Source organism: Alligator mississippiensis, chromosome 1 (genome assembly GCF_030867095.1).
Source record: "Alligator mississippiensis isolate rAllMis1 chromosome 1, rAllMis1, whole genome shotgun sequence".
NCBI lineage: Eukaryota > Metazoa > Chordata > Crocodylia > Alligatoridae > Alligator > Alligator mississippiensis.
In genome coordinates, this window is record NC_081824.1 from 167,158,479 (window position 1) to 167,170,948 (window position 12,470).

The 12,470-nt window shown below is 44.6% G+C and overlaps 1 protein-coding gene across 1 annotated transcript in view; it reads left to right on the forward strand.

The window, feature by feature from the left end:
• The window catches only part of BIRC6 (baculoviral IAP repeat containing 6), a 322,923-nt gene that overhangs the window by 65,439 nt on the left and 245,014 nt on the right, over positions 1-12,470 (forward strand). Inside the window, 1 exon segment of the mRNA XM_019500584.2 lies at positions 515-740. Within this exon segment, the coding sequence (XP_019356129.1) occupies positions 515-740 (226 nt within the window).

The window sequence follows — 12,470 nt, forward strand, 5'->3', positions numbered from 1 at the left end:
GAGGCTCCAGTAACCCACCATAATAATATAGTAATTTTTACTTATTGAACATATTATGTACAGTGTTCAGAAATATAAATAATTTCTTGGGGTTTTTCAAATGCATAGAAATTCTATAACTTCCACATTTTTCTCTAAACAGATGTTTGTTTAAATTTTTCACGAAGTAAATCAATACATAGTAAGAAACACCAGGTTTACAGCTGCATAGATGGTTAAGATGACTTTCTGCTATTTGCTGCATTCCCAGAGAGCATCTGCATTACTGTAAACTCTGAGAATGGCTCAAAGTGCTTTAAACATTTTTTTGAGCAAGCTTGCTTTTTTTGGGTATGATGACTTCAAAACTAGCTGATCTTTCCCTTAAAAACCAAAAAAATCCAAAACAAACAAAAGAAATCCTAAGTATGAGCATATGTTTTGCATAGCTTAATTCTGGAATTTTGGTTAGGCTTTTCTAGAAAAGATGAGCGATATAGTAAACATCTTTTTACCTCCTTCAACAAACATTCAGGAGTTGATCTTTTGGTGGACCAACAATTTTCCCTTGAAACATTGACATCCTTGGTGGAATTGACCCGCTTTGAGACCTTGACCCCACGATTTTCAGCCACTGTTCCTCCATGCTGGGTGGAAGTCCAACAGGAGCAGCAGCAAAGGCGGCATCCTCAACATTTGCATCAGCAGCACCATGGGGATGCAGCTCAGCATACTCGGACGTGGAAGCTTCAGACAGACAGGCAAGTAAAGTAATGGTCTAAGGCAAAATAAAGTATTGTTTTTTTGCTTTAGCTAATTTTGTAATTGGTGTCACAGTAGAAGCTTGTTTGATCTAAATTAAAATAGTTGTACAGGGAAATTATGTGAATTAAGAAAATCTTGTACTTTCAGTATTGGTCTATATTTGACTTGTTGTATTCTCCTTCCTTCTTGAGATTTTAGGAGCTGTCTGAGAAGACTGCAGCAAGTTGAATGTTGAATAGCTTTGTATTTCTATATAAGAACCACAGAATGAATGAAAGTTGTTATTATGACATAAGTTTTGTCCATTTCAATTGGGAAACATTGACTGTGCACACCAGCCTAAATAAAATAAAACGGCAGGAGAAGCAGAGTCCGGGGCCGCTCAGTTAATCGGTATATTTTGTTATCCAGCATTCCCCATTCCTGGGGGATGCTGGATAACAGAGCTTTTACTGTACCATGTGCAGCTTGTAAACACTGAGATGGTGGGGTGGATGGAGCATCTCACAGGAGCGCAGGGGGGTCCCCCTTGCGCTAGACAGCAGATCTCCCTCCTGCCTGCCCCGCTCTGGCTCGGCGATCAGCCGTGGGGAGACCCCAGGTGTACCCCCGCCAGACCCAGGAGGCACACTAGTTGCCAAGCCAGGGGGCGGGGGTGTTCCCCACACATTCTGCGGTGGACCTGGAAGTGGACCAGAAATACTTCTGCTCCACTTCCAAGTCCACAACTGAGGGTGCAGGGGACCCCCCCCGCACTCCTGTGGGACATTCTATCCACCCCGCCATCTCAGTGTTCACGAGCCGCGCCTGGTACCTCGAGGTAAGTAGAAGAAACATATAAAGCTGTGTCCATGGCCGAATCGTTGGATCTCTCCAAATCAAATAGGAGGCTTCTGATTTGATTTGGAGAGATTAATGGGTCTTCTGATTCGATTTGGATTCAGAGATTTGGCCGCCAAAGCTGGCCAAATCTACTCCAAATTGAATCAGTGACTGAAGCTTTGCACAGCCCTAATGGCCATCTTCTGAGAAGGTTTCAAGCCTTAAAAAAAACAAAACATGGTGCTGCAGCCTGTTAAAAAAATTACTTAAATTTACTCAGATTACCTTGGCTATGAGACTTGCACAGTTTGCTGAGGAATGCTTGAAGAAGCAAATACTAAGGTAATAAAAAATGATAATCTATTGAGTGAAGGGGTTATGTGTAGTAAGGTGCTGTAAGATATCAGACCAAATTTTAACATCTTCGCTGCTCATTTAAAGAGACTGCACGGCATGCTAGTGACATTTTAAGGCAATGCTGAAACAAATGTGTGTTACAGACAATAGTGGGAAGTGACATAGACAGGGACCCAGGAAAGTTGAAAAGATGCGTAAGGAATAAGTTGTGCCTTGAACAGGAAAAAGCTGGATTGGGTGAGGCCAGAACTGAAACCTTGTAATGGGAAGGTGACAATGAAAAGTCGTAATTCCAGAGTTCCTATATCAAGACATCAAATTGGGTAGGTTTTCAATATGGTAGCTCTTTGAAAAACAAAATAAACCAAAACAATAGTTGGGGGATGGGGGGGAGATGCATGGATTTAGCTATATAAGGAAGCCACATGCACAAAAGAAAAATAGGGTTGTTCTTCATGAAATAACTTGTGATTTTCCAGTCAGAGTGCAGTGTATCAAAAACATGTAGACAACTGTTGAATTTGAAGAGCAACAAAATAAAGCACGCTTATTGGGGAGTAAAAGATAAATATATGAATATTAGAAGGAGTTTGAACTCTTATTTTTAGGCAAAAAAGTAATCTTTAAGTGATTAGAAATTAGTGAGAGACTTTCCTAATGGTAAGTATTCCATAACTCCTTAACTTAAGTTTTTATCTTTCTTTTAAAGCATTGCATACGGACCAGTGCTTAATTTAAATTATTGGTTTACATCAGGGGTGGGCTGGATGTGGCCTGTGAGGCCATTCAATCTGGCCCGTGGGGCCCCTAAAAAATTTAGAAAATTGATATTTATCTCCCCTTGGTTCCTGTCAAAAATGACAGGAACCAAGGGCAGTAGGACCCAGGGGAAGCCCAGGGGGCTCCCATAACAGCAGGGCCTGTCTGGCCCCACCCCCAAGCCAGAAGTCCCAGCAGGGGCTTCTAGCCTGGGACCATGTGTATGCCCGCGCCAGAACCGCAGGTAAGGGGGAAGTGGGAGGAGGACCCCTGGCAGGGAAGGAGCCCGGGGAAAAGCTGAGCGTGGGGTGGGGAAAGCATCTCCTCGCCTGCCCTGTAGTCAGCGCCCCATGTTGCAGCCGCTCGCAGCCCATGTGGGAATTCCATGTGCCTGCACCAGACAGCCCCACATGGGCTGCAAGTGGCTGCAGCAGGGAATGCCAGCCATGAGGCGGGCAAAGAGCTGCTTTCCTCCACATAGGTTCATAGATGTTAGAGTCGGAAGGGACCTCAATAGATCATCGAGTCCAACCCCCTGCATAGGCAGGAAAGAGTGCTGGGTCTAGATGACCCCAGCTAGATGCATATCCAACCTCCTCTTGAAGACCCCCAGGGTAGGGAGAGCACCACCTCCCTTGGGAGCCTGTTCCAGACCTTGGCCACTCGAACTGTGAAGAAGTTCTTCCTAATGTCCAATCTAAATCTGCTCTCTGCTAGCTTGTGGCCATTATTTCTTGTAACCCCCAGGGGCGCCTTGGTGAATAAAACCTCACCAATTCCCTTCTGTGCCCCCATGATGAACTTATAGGCAGCCACAAGGTCGCCTCTTAAACTTCTCTTGCGGAGGCTGAAAAGGTCCAGGTTCTCTAGTCTCTCCTCATAGGGCTTGGTCTGCAAGCCCTTAACCATACAAGTGGCCCTTCTCTGGACCCTCTCCAGGTTATCTGCATCCCTCTTGAAGTGCGGTGCCCAGAATTGCACGCAGTACTCCAACTGTAGTCTGACCAGTGCCCGATAGAGGGGAAGTATCACCTCTTTGGATCTATTCGTCATGCATCTGCTGATGCACGATAAAGTGCCATTGACTTTTCTGATGGCTTTGTCACACTGCCGACTCATGTTCATCTTGGAGTCCACTAGGACTCCAAGATCTCTTTCCACTTCCGTGCCACCCAGCAGGTCATTTCCTAGGCAGTAGGTATGCTGGACATTTTTCTTCCCTAGGTGCAGCACTTTGCATTTCTCCTTGTTGAATTGCATTCTGTCGTTTTCTGCCCACTTGTCCAACCTGTCCAGGTCTGCTTGCAGCTGTTCCCTGCCCTCCGGCGTGTCCACTTCTCCCCATAGCTTTGTGTCATCCGCAAACTTGGACAGAGTACGTTTCACTCCCTCGTCCAAGTCGTTGCTGAAGACATTACAGAGTATCGGTCCCAGGACCGAGCCCTGCGGGACCCCACTGCCCACACCCTTCCAGGTCGATACCGACCCATCTACCACAACTCTCTGGGTGCGACCCTCTAGCCAATTCGCCACCCACCGGACTGTGTAGTTATCCAAGTCACAGCCTCTTAACTTGTTCACCAGTATGGGGTGGGATACCGTATCAAAGGCCTTCCTGAAGTCTAAGTATATGACATCCACCCCTCCTCCTGTGTCCAGGCGTTTCGTAACCTGGTCATAAAAAGAGACTAGATTAGTCAGACACGATCTGCCTGCTACGAACCCGTGCTGGTTTCCCCTCAGCATAATTTGTCCTGCCAGGCTCTCGCAGATGTGAGCCTTGATAATTTTTTCAAAGATTTTGCCAAGATTGGAGGTGACACTGACTGGCCTATAGTTGCCCGGGTCCTCCTTCCTCCCCTTCTTGAAAATGGGGACCACTCTTGAAAATGGTGTGAAATGAAAACATCTCCCCGCGCTCAGCTTTTCCCCAGGCTCCTTCCCAGTGTGGAGGAAAGTGGCCCCTCCCCCTCCCCATAGCCAGCTCTCACACACTCAGCATGCCTAGTAACCCAGCCCTGCTGCCAGCCTGGTCCCCACACCGGCTCTGGGCTCACCTGTCGGGGCTGCGCGTAGCGACAGCAGCTGCGGCCCCCTCACTTGCCACCCTGGGCAGTGCTTGCCACCGCTGCCTGTGGGGTGCCCAGCGCATGAGCTCTGGGCGGGTAGCAAAAGCCAACACTGCCCTGCGTGGCAAGTGGTGGGTGGGCCGCAGCTGCTGCTGCCGGCAGGTGAGCCCAGAGCCAGCGCAGGGCCCAGGCTGGCAGTGGGGCTGGGTTACAAGCTTGTGCTGAGTGACCCCTTGCTTGTCCCGTGGCCGGCACCCCATGCTGTAGCCACTTGCAGCCTACGTGGGGCTTCCTGTGCCTGCTCCAGACAGCCCTGCGTGGGCTGCAAGCGCCTGCAGCAGGGAGCGCCAGCCATGGAATGGGCGAGGAGCCGCTTTTCCCCATGCTCAGCTCCAGCTGCTTCTCTGCCGGCAAGCAGGGGGTCGGAGTTATGCACTGCCCCCTACCTGTACCATAGGACTGGGGGGTACTGGGAGTTAGCAGGTGTGGGAGCCAGCGGGAGTAGGGGGCCTGCACTGGTGTCCCAGGGCCAGTGCCAGCAGGGCCCAAAGCAGGGTGGCAGGAACACGGGGTCCCAGCTGGCAGGGGCTCTATGGAGCCAGGCCAGCTCCCCACTCTCCCTGCTGGTGGAGCCCAGCTCGGTTCATAATTTCATAGTTGGTAGGGTCTGAAGGGACCTGAGCAGATCATCAAGTCTGACCCCTGCCCTGGGCAGGAAAGGATGCTGGGGTCAAACAGCTCCAGCAAGGTGATTGTCTAGCCTCCTTTTGAAGACCCCCCAGGGTAGGGGTGAGCACCACTTCCCTTGGAAGTTGTTTCCAGATCATAGCCACCCTGACTGTGAAGTAGTGCCTCCTGATGTCTAGCCTGAATCTACCCTCAGTCAATTTATGGCCATTGTTCCTCATTACCGCTGCTAGTGCTCAGGGGAACAGGGACTCTCCCACTGCCTGCTGGTCCCCCTTAGCCAGTTTGTAGATGGCCAACAGATCCCCTCTCAGCCTTCTCTTGTGGAGCCTGAACAGGTTCAGGTCCCATAGCCTCTCCTTGTAGGGCCTGCCCTGCTGACCCCTGATCATGTGAGTGGCCCTCTCAATGCTATCCACATCCCTCCTGAAGTGCGACGCCCAGAACTGGATGCAGTACTCCAACTGTGGCCTGACCAGTGTTGCACAGAGGGGGAGGATCACCTCCTTGGACCTGTTCGTGATGCATCTGTGGATGCATGACATGGTGCGGTTAGCCTTTCTGACTGTTCCACAGACCCCTGTTAGCCTGTGCCCTGCTTTAGGCCCCACTGGTGCTGGCCCTGTGACATTGCTCCCAAGACATTGAGATATTGGTCCCAAGATGGCAGGGGGTGGGGCACCTGTCAAGGGGTGGGGCTACCCATGCAGCCCTTGACAGCCTACCAAAACTGGGTAAGCGGCCCTCTGCCTGAAATAATTGCCTGCCCCTGGTTTAGATCCGCCAGTTGTCTGATTTTAATGTGGTCATTCTCTTGAACCTCAAAGAGAGAGAGGAATATAATTCTGTAAGTAAATTTAAAGGAATACCCCTGTGCTGAAGCTCTCTGTTCTAGCTCCTTTATCTGTGACTTAATAAGTATGCCTAAAATTAATATTAAAAAACTAAAAAAAATATGGACTGGGCTTCAAAATGAAATGTTCTCTAAATCTTAATAGTTTTAGTTGTAGATTTGCGTAAATTGCAAGTTAAAGTTAAAGTGGACCAATCAGATTTCTTACACTTGGATTCTGTTTGTTTGTTATTTTGAACACTGTCTGATTTATTTTGCACTACTCTTTCAAACTCCAAACATAAACAAATTTATGTGTGTAAAATAATTTCTGTGTCTGTAGAAGTTAAGTGCAAAGAGGAAGGAGGAAAACTCAAATCTGTTCATACCTCATTCAGGGTTCTGTATTACCATTTTTAATACAAGACAAGGGGGAAGGGGCTGTTGGGGGAGCAGAGGGCAAAGGGGTCACCTAACTTCTCCCCACCCCCAGTTTTATTTTTCTTGCTATAGCTATAGAAAGGGGACAAATTCAAGACAAAACTCCAGTAATTAGATTCTATAGCAAGAAAATTATAACAAATGTATACATTTTCCACATACAGAATCTGATTATTGGGGGAATTGTCTTGTAGTCAAGTAAATAAGGTAACTGTCTGTGCTAACTCAGCTATTGAACCTGGAAATTATTAGGCTGAAGTCTTCATTGAGATATTCACAGCAGGCAGCTTCAGTGAAAAGCCAAGTAATATGTCAGGATGCATAATAAGCATAAGTAATGATATGAAAATATTATGATATATAAATGAATAATGTGCCCTAATTGAGAATACTGCACTTTCAGTCTGGGCGCCTGTGTGGAAGAGGTACTACAGAATCAGAAGAGATTCAGAGAAGGGTACAGAAAGAGTGAAAAGCTGAGATTTATTTACTAAAGAATACTTTTGGAAAAAGAGATGCATGCTAAACGCATGTAAAATAATATATAGTCTATTTTCATAGCTTCCTGTTTCTCTCTTGTGTCACAAAAAATAAGGACATTCAATGAAACTGAAAGGTGAAAAATTCAGAACCACTGAAAGGGAAATAAGTTTTCACCTGACGCATAATTAGATGGTGAAGCTCAGTACTATAGGGTGTGAATGAATCAAAGTTTACAGGAAGCCAAGGAGGACTAAAAATGTCTATGGGTAATGAATATTCGGTTTCATTAATTTTCATGAGAGTTTTTAGAAGGGACTAAAAAAACTCCATGCTTCAAAGTTTAAGCAAATGTATATTAGGGATTAGTTATGAGACCTTTGTAAGGGTATAATATCCCACAACTGCTACTTCTGTGATAAGTATATCTTCTTCTGTTGGCTATTGTAAGTGATGGGACTACCTGGACTATAAATCTCATATTCCTGTTTTAAAAAAAAAGTCACACATGAATTAAAGACTCTTATCCATATTTTCTGACCCTCACTTTAAAAAACAGAGGCAAAGAGGCAGTTTGAAAAGATGCACTATCTAAAGCATATTAGAGCTTTTTGTTCTGAAACTCACATTTTAAGGTACAGTACAGTTTTTTTTTAGAAGAAATATATTGTTTAAAACAAATGTTTTGTATTCAAAGGAATATGACAATTCAATATAGCAAATTTTGTCTTGCAAAATAAGGTGACTGTAGTCAAGCAGGCTTCCTACTTCACTTCTGTATGTTGGGTTTGAGCTACTAAGCTAGTCAGTACTTGCTGTTTGAGTGAACTTGACGTTTAAGGAGGATCAGTTGCATCTAAGATATAATGCTTTGAATGAACATTAATTGCAATTATACGTTCATATCCTATTAGCATCGCTTTTGTTTTGGGTCCAATGTGTGGTAGGTGTGATTCAGAACATATGAAGGACAGGATAGCTTTTGAGGCACTTAGTCTAACGTTTTTCAAAATAGTCCATATTCCTTCAGTTGAAGAATGTTTGCATGAGTTAACATTATTAACTCTGTTCTAGATATACTTTCTATTTGGGGTTGAGGAAGGTTGGTTTTGTCCCCTTTATATGGACTGTTATAATTTTACTATTGCCGAGTGGTGCAGACGATGTGCTTGGGGGGATGTGGACCACTGATTGTGAACTGGATGTGTAGCCATCTGGTTTGTAAAAGCTAGCCAGGGGAGACCTGGGGCACTGCTAGTGGGGATTATCAGTGCCTTGCTGAGAGAGCAGGGTAATGGACATTCCTAAATCAGCAGTTATCTGGCCTGTGCTCAAGAAACCAGTGCTTAATGCTGACTCCTTAACTACTTATTGCCTGGTCTCCAACCTCTCCTTCTTGGGAAAGGTCATTAAAGAGGTGGTTGCCCAGAGTTCCAGGTGCATTTGGATGTTACTGGATTCCTGAACCCTTGTCAGTCTGACTTTTGTCTTAGATATAGCAGAGATTGCATTTGTGGCCTTGGTTGATAATCCTCTCCTTGAGATTGACAAGGGAAATTGTGCTCTTCTGATCTTACTAGATCTTTCAGTGGTCCTGGATACAGTTGACCATGAGGTACTGCTAAAGTGTTTACATAACTTGGTGGGTATTCCTGGGACCACTCTAAATTGGTTCCACTCTTTTCTAGCAAGGAGATTCCAGATGGTGATGATGAGTGAGTGCTTGTTCTCCCCTTAGGACTTGTCCTGTAGGGGTCTCCCAGTGGTCCATCTTGTCACCCCTTTTGTTCAGTGTGTATATAAAGCTGCTAGGCAAGATTGTGGAGATTTAGAGTGAGGTGCCATCTGTGTGCTGATGATGCCCGGCTACAACTCTCAGGCCCTGGCCCTTCAATCTCAGTCTTTTCCCATTGTGTGACTATAGGTGGGGATTGGATGCAGGTGAACCAGTTGAAACGGAACCCAGACAAGACGAAGGTGATGGTGATGGGCAAATTGCTTTGTTTAAAGTGGAACTGGGACATCTATCATTGGGGGGTTCAGCTTCTCGTCACTCAGGGACACGGACTTGAGGTGCTTTTGGATCCTCTGCTGCACCTGGATCTTAAAGTGGCAGCAGTGGCTAGGAGATTCAGATTAAGATGTGGCCACCATTGCATTGCCCTCCACATGGGGCTACCCTCGAAGGCCATGTGAAAGCTGCAACTAATGCATGTTGTGGCAGCACATCTTTTGACAGGGGCAAGTCTCCAGGGGCATGTAGCTCCAGTGCTCCAGAGTGTGCATTGGTTTCCAGTAGCTTTCCCAGTATAATTCAAGGTGCTGGTTTTGACTTATAAGGCCCTAAAAGGTCTGGGCCCTATACACCTAAAAGACTGTCATCTCCCTTCTGCCCCATTGCTATCCCTAAGTTCAGTGAGAGCAACTTCCTACAAATACTGTTAGTCCACCAAGTTTGCTTGGTGAAAACATGAGGTTCTTCTCAATAGTTGTTCCCCAGCTTCAGAATTTCCTCCCTTTGGAAGCTTGCCAGACCTGAGTCTGGACATCTTTTGGGGGCGCTGTAACACCTTCCTAACTGGGCAGGAGTTCAGCAAACAGAGCTAGGCTTGGATATTGTTTTTGGGGGGTTTGTTTTAGGTTAACATTCTAGTTACCTTTTTAAGTTGTTTTTTCTTGTTTGTACTGTTTTATATGTTGTTATTGGTCCTTTATTGTAAGCTGCCCCAATTCTTTGTTGAAGGGCAGTATACGTATCAAATAAAGAAATAATGAGGGAATTGCATTTTGTTTCAAGTTTTCACTGTACTTTTGGCCATTGAGAATATTCTTCAGTGTGGGCGTGTCTACACAAGATGCTACGTTGCCATGGTGACAAGCTATGGAAACATAGCTCATCACTATGGCAGGCACATACCATGCCACCAACACTACTGTGTAGTAGCAATGAGCAGTAAGGTTGGAAATGACCCATGTGCCTGCGGGACTGCACAGTAACAACTGTGCAGTCAGGGCCATGTATGGATGTGCCCGGTGTCTCCTTAAGCAAATCTAAACCAAAGCAAACTCCTCTCCTCTTCCTTTTTCCTGACCTCCTAAAACAATTTGGTATTCCTAGTGCTGAATAGCTACCAAATTCCATCCCAGAAATTATTGTTCTCTGTCATACAGTTTGTAAAGGACTTCTGGGGCTCCTCTGGACTTCACAGGCTATCTGTATACACACAAACTGAGTTTCAGCTTCTGTCCAATAGACTCCATTATGTCTTGGCTTTTAACTTCCTCAGATTTCCTCCTCGCCTCATAGGCTTAACCTCAGAAATGCCACCATTATACTGATAATCACTTACTTGTTGGTCCTGTTTTTTCCATAATAGGTTGCAGTTTAATACTGACCAAATGAAGCTTCTGGGCCTTGACTTTCTTCTTTATTAGGATAACCCAAGCACCTGGGTCTGCAGAGGCAGAAACAGACACCACAAAACCCAAACAGCAAACTTTACAGGCTGTTGAAGAGGGATTGTTGATTACAGTTTAAAAACTGTATACTTCTAAGTTTCCACATTGTGTAAAATGATCTTGGAGGACTGACATAATTGCTACAGTAGCAAACATCTATATTCTTCATTTTTTACTTTTCATTTTTATGAACGTGCCATCATAAAATTCTCTATCTTAGCATGTAGGTCTGTGCAGGTTAGGAACTTCTTTCCTCCCCTGAAATGAACCAGCGTTTTGTCTCATCCTTAGATAATTTCCCAAAAGGCAGCGTTTTTGCTGTATCTTTGGTTTATATATATTTTGTCAGCAAGAAACAGAGGGAAATAGGAGTAAAATCTATATCAGGGCTGTCCAGGTTCTAAACCCCTAGGAGCTGTATGCTCCATGGGCTGCATCAGGCACACTATGGGGGTGCCTCGCTGTGCGCTGCACCATGCAGATGCTGCAGTTCCTCCTGGGCATGGCCCTGGCTTCACCCTCGCTCTCCCTGCTGCTCCTGGAAGGCAGGAAGGGGAGCTGGGGAGGAGGTAGTCTGGAGGAGAGGAGGAGGTAGCCTGGGGGTGGGTAGGGGTGAAGGGAAGGGGAAAACCTGCATATTAACCTCTTGCAGGTTATCTGTTGGACAGCCCTAATTTAGATCACTTCAAAACAGTTCAAAGGAAAGGATAAAATACTGTTCCTCTGGGAACAGGGGTGTAGATTGTAGCTGTGTTGGTCTAAGGGCATAGGCAGACATGATTCTTTGTGTAAATCTGATATATTTTATTAGACCAACTCAGATAGTTGGAAAAATTCTTCTTTGCAAATTTTTGGGTATAAATACCCTTCGTCAGGGCAAGGAAGCAGAGCACACACCAACTGCAAATGCTTCCTCAGCCTGACAAAAGTTGCAAAGAAGAATTTTTTTCAACTATTTGAGTTGATCTAATAAAAGATACCCATATTTACCCAAAGAACCTTGTCTGTTTATCTCATGGAAATAATCCATATAATTTTTTTTTTTTCCGTAGCAGAGCACAAACTGTTTTTATGTCTGACCTCCTTTTGGCTCGATCTTATTTTTGTTAAATATGCAAGAACTTGTGGCATAGGATGTGTATGCTGGTACTTTTGGAAAGCAGTATTTTGTGTATATACTATACACACATCTAAAATATTCCTTCAGAATGGATATGTATACTAGGATTTATATTTATATTTTTATAAAGGAAAATGGCTAAATATTTGTATGAGTCATGCTGCATAAAAGATGCTGTGAGGAACCAAAGTTTTTGTGGGTTTTTTTGTTTTTGTTTTTTAATAAACAGTGGATCTTAATTGTGTACTTGCTGAGTTTCTTCTCTTTTGAGTTCATTACAAATGCCCAAGACTGATATGAATGACCCTCAAGATGACTTTAAAAAAATTATCAAGTTTTAACACATCGCTAAAAGATTATGCAGGGAACCTTGATTTAGTATGTAATATATCCATTGATAAAAATACCATTTTACAATATGGTCATCAATGAGGATAATCTTTTTACAATAATTACTGAAATTCTGGTGGGGTTCGCATTTTAACATTAGTCATAGTTCTAGGACAACCAAAGTATTACCTTTATGAAAGTCCTTTACAGGTGGACTGGGAAAAAATAAGAATAAGCAGATATGTTAGGAAATGTATGTAAATGTAACACTTTGATGCATAATTAGTTTAATTTGAATTGCATTTGTCTTGAGTTTGAACTACTATTGCAAAGCTTAGTGTGTCAAACTATGAAACTTTGATCATTGAGG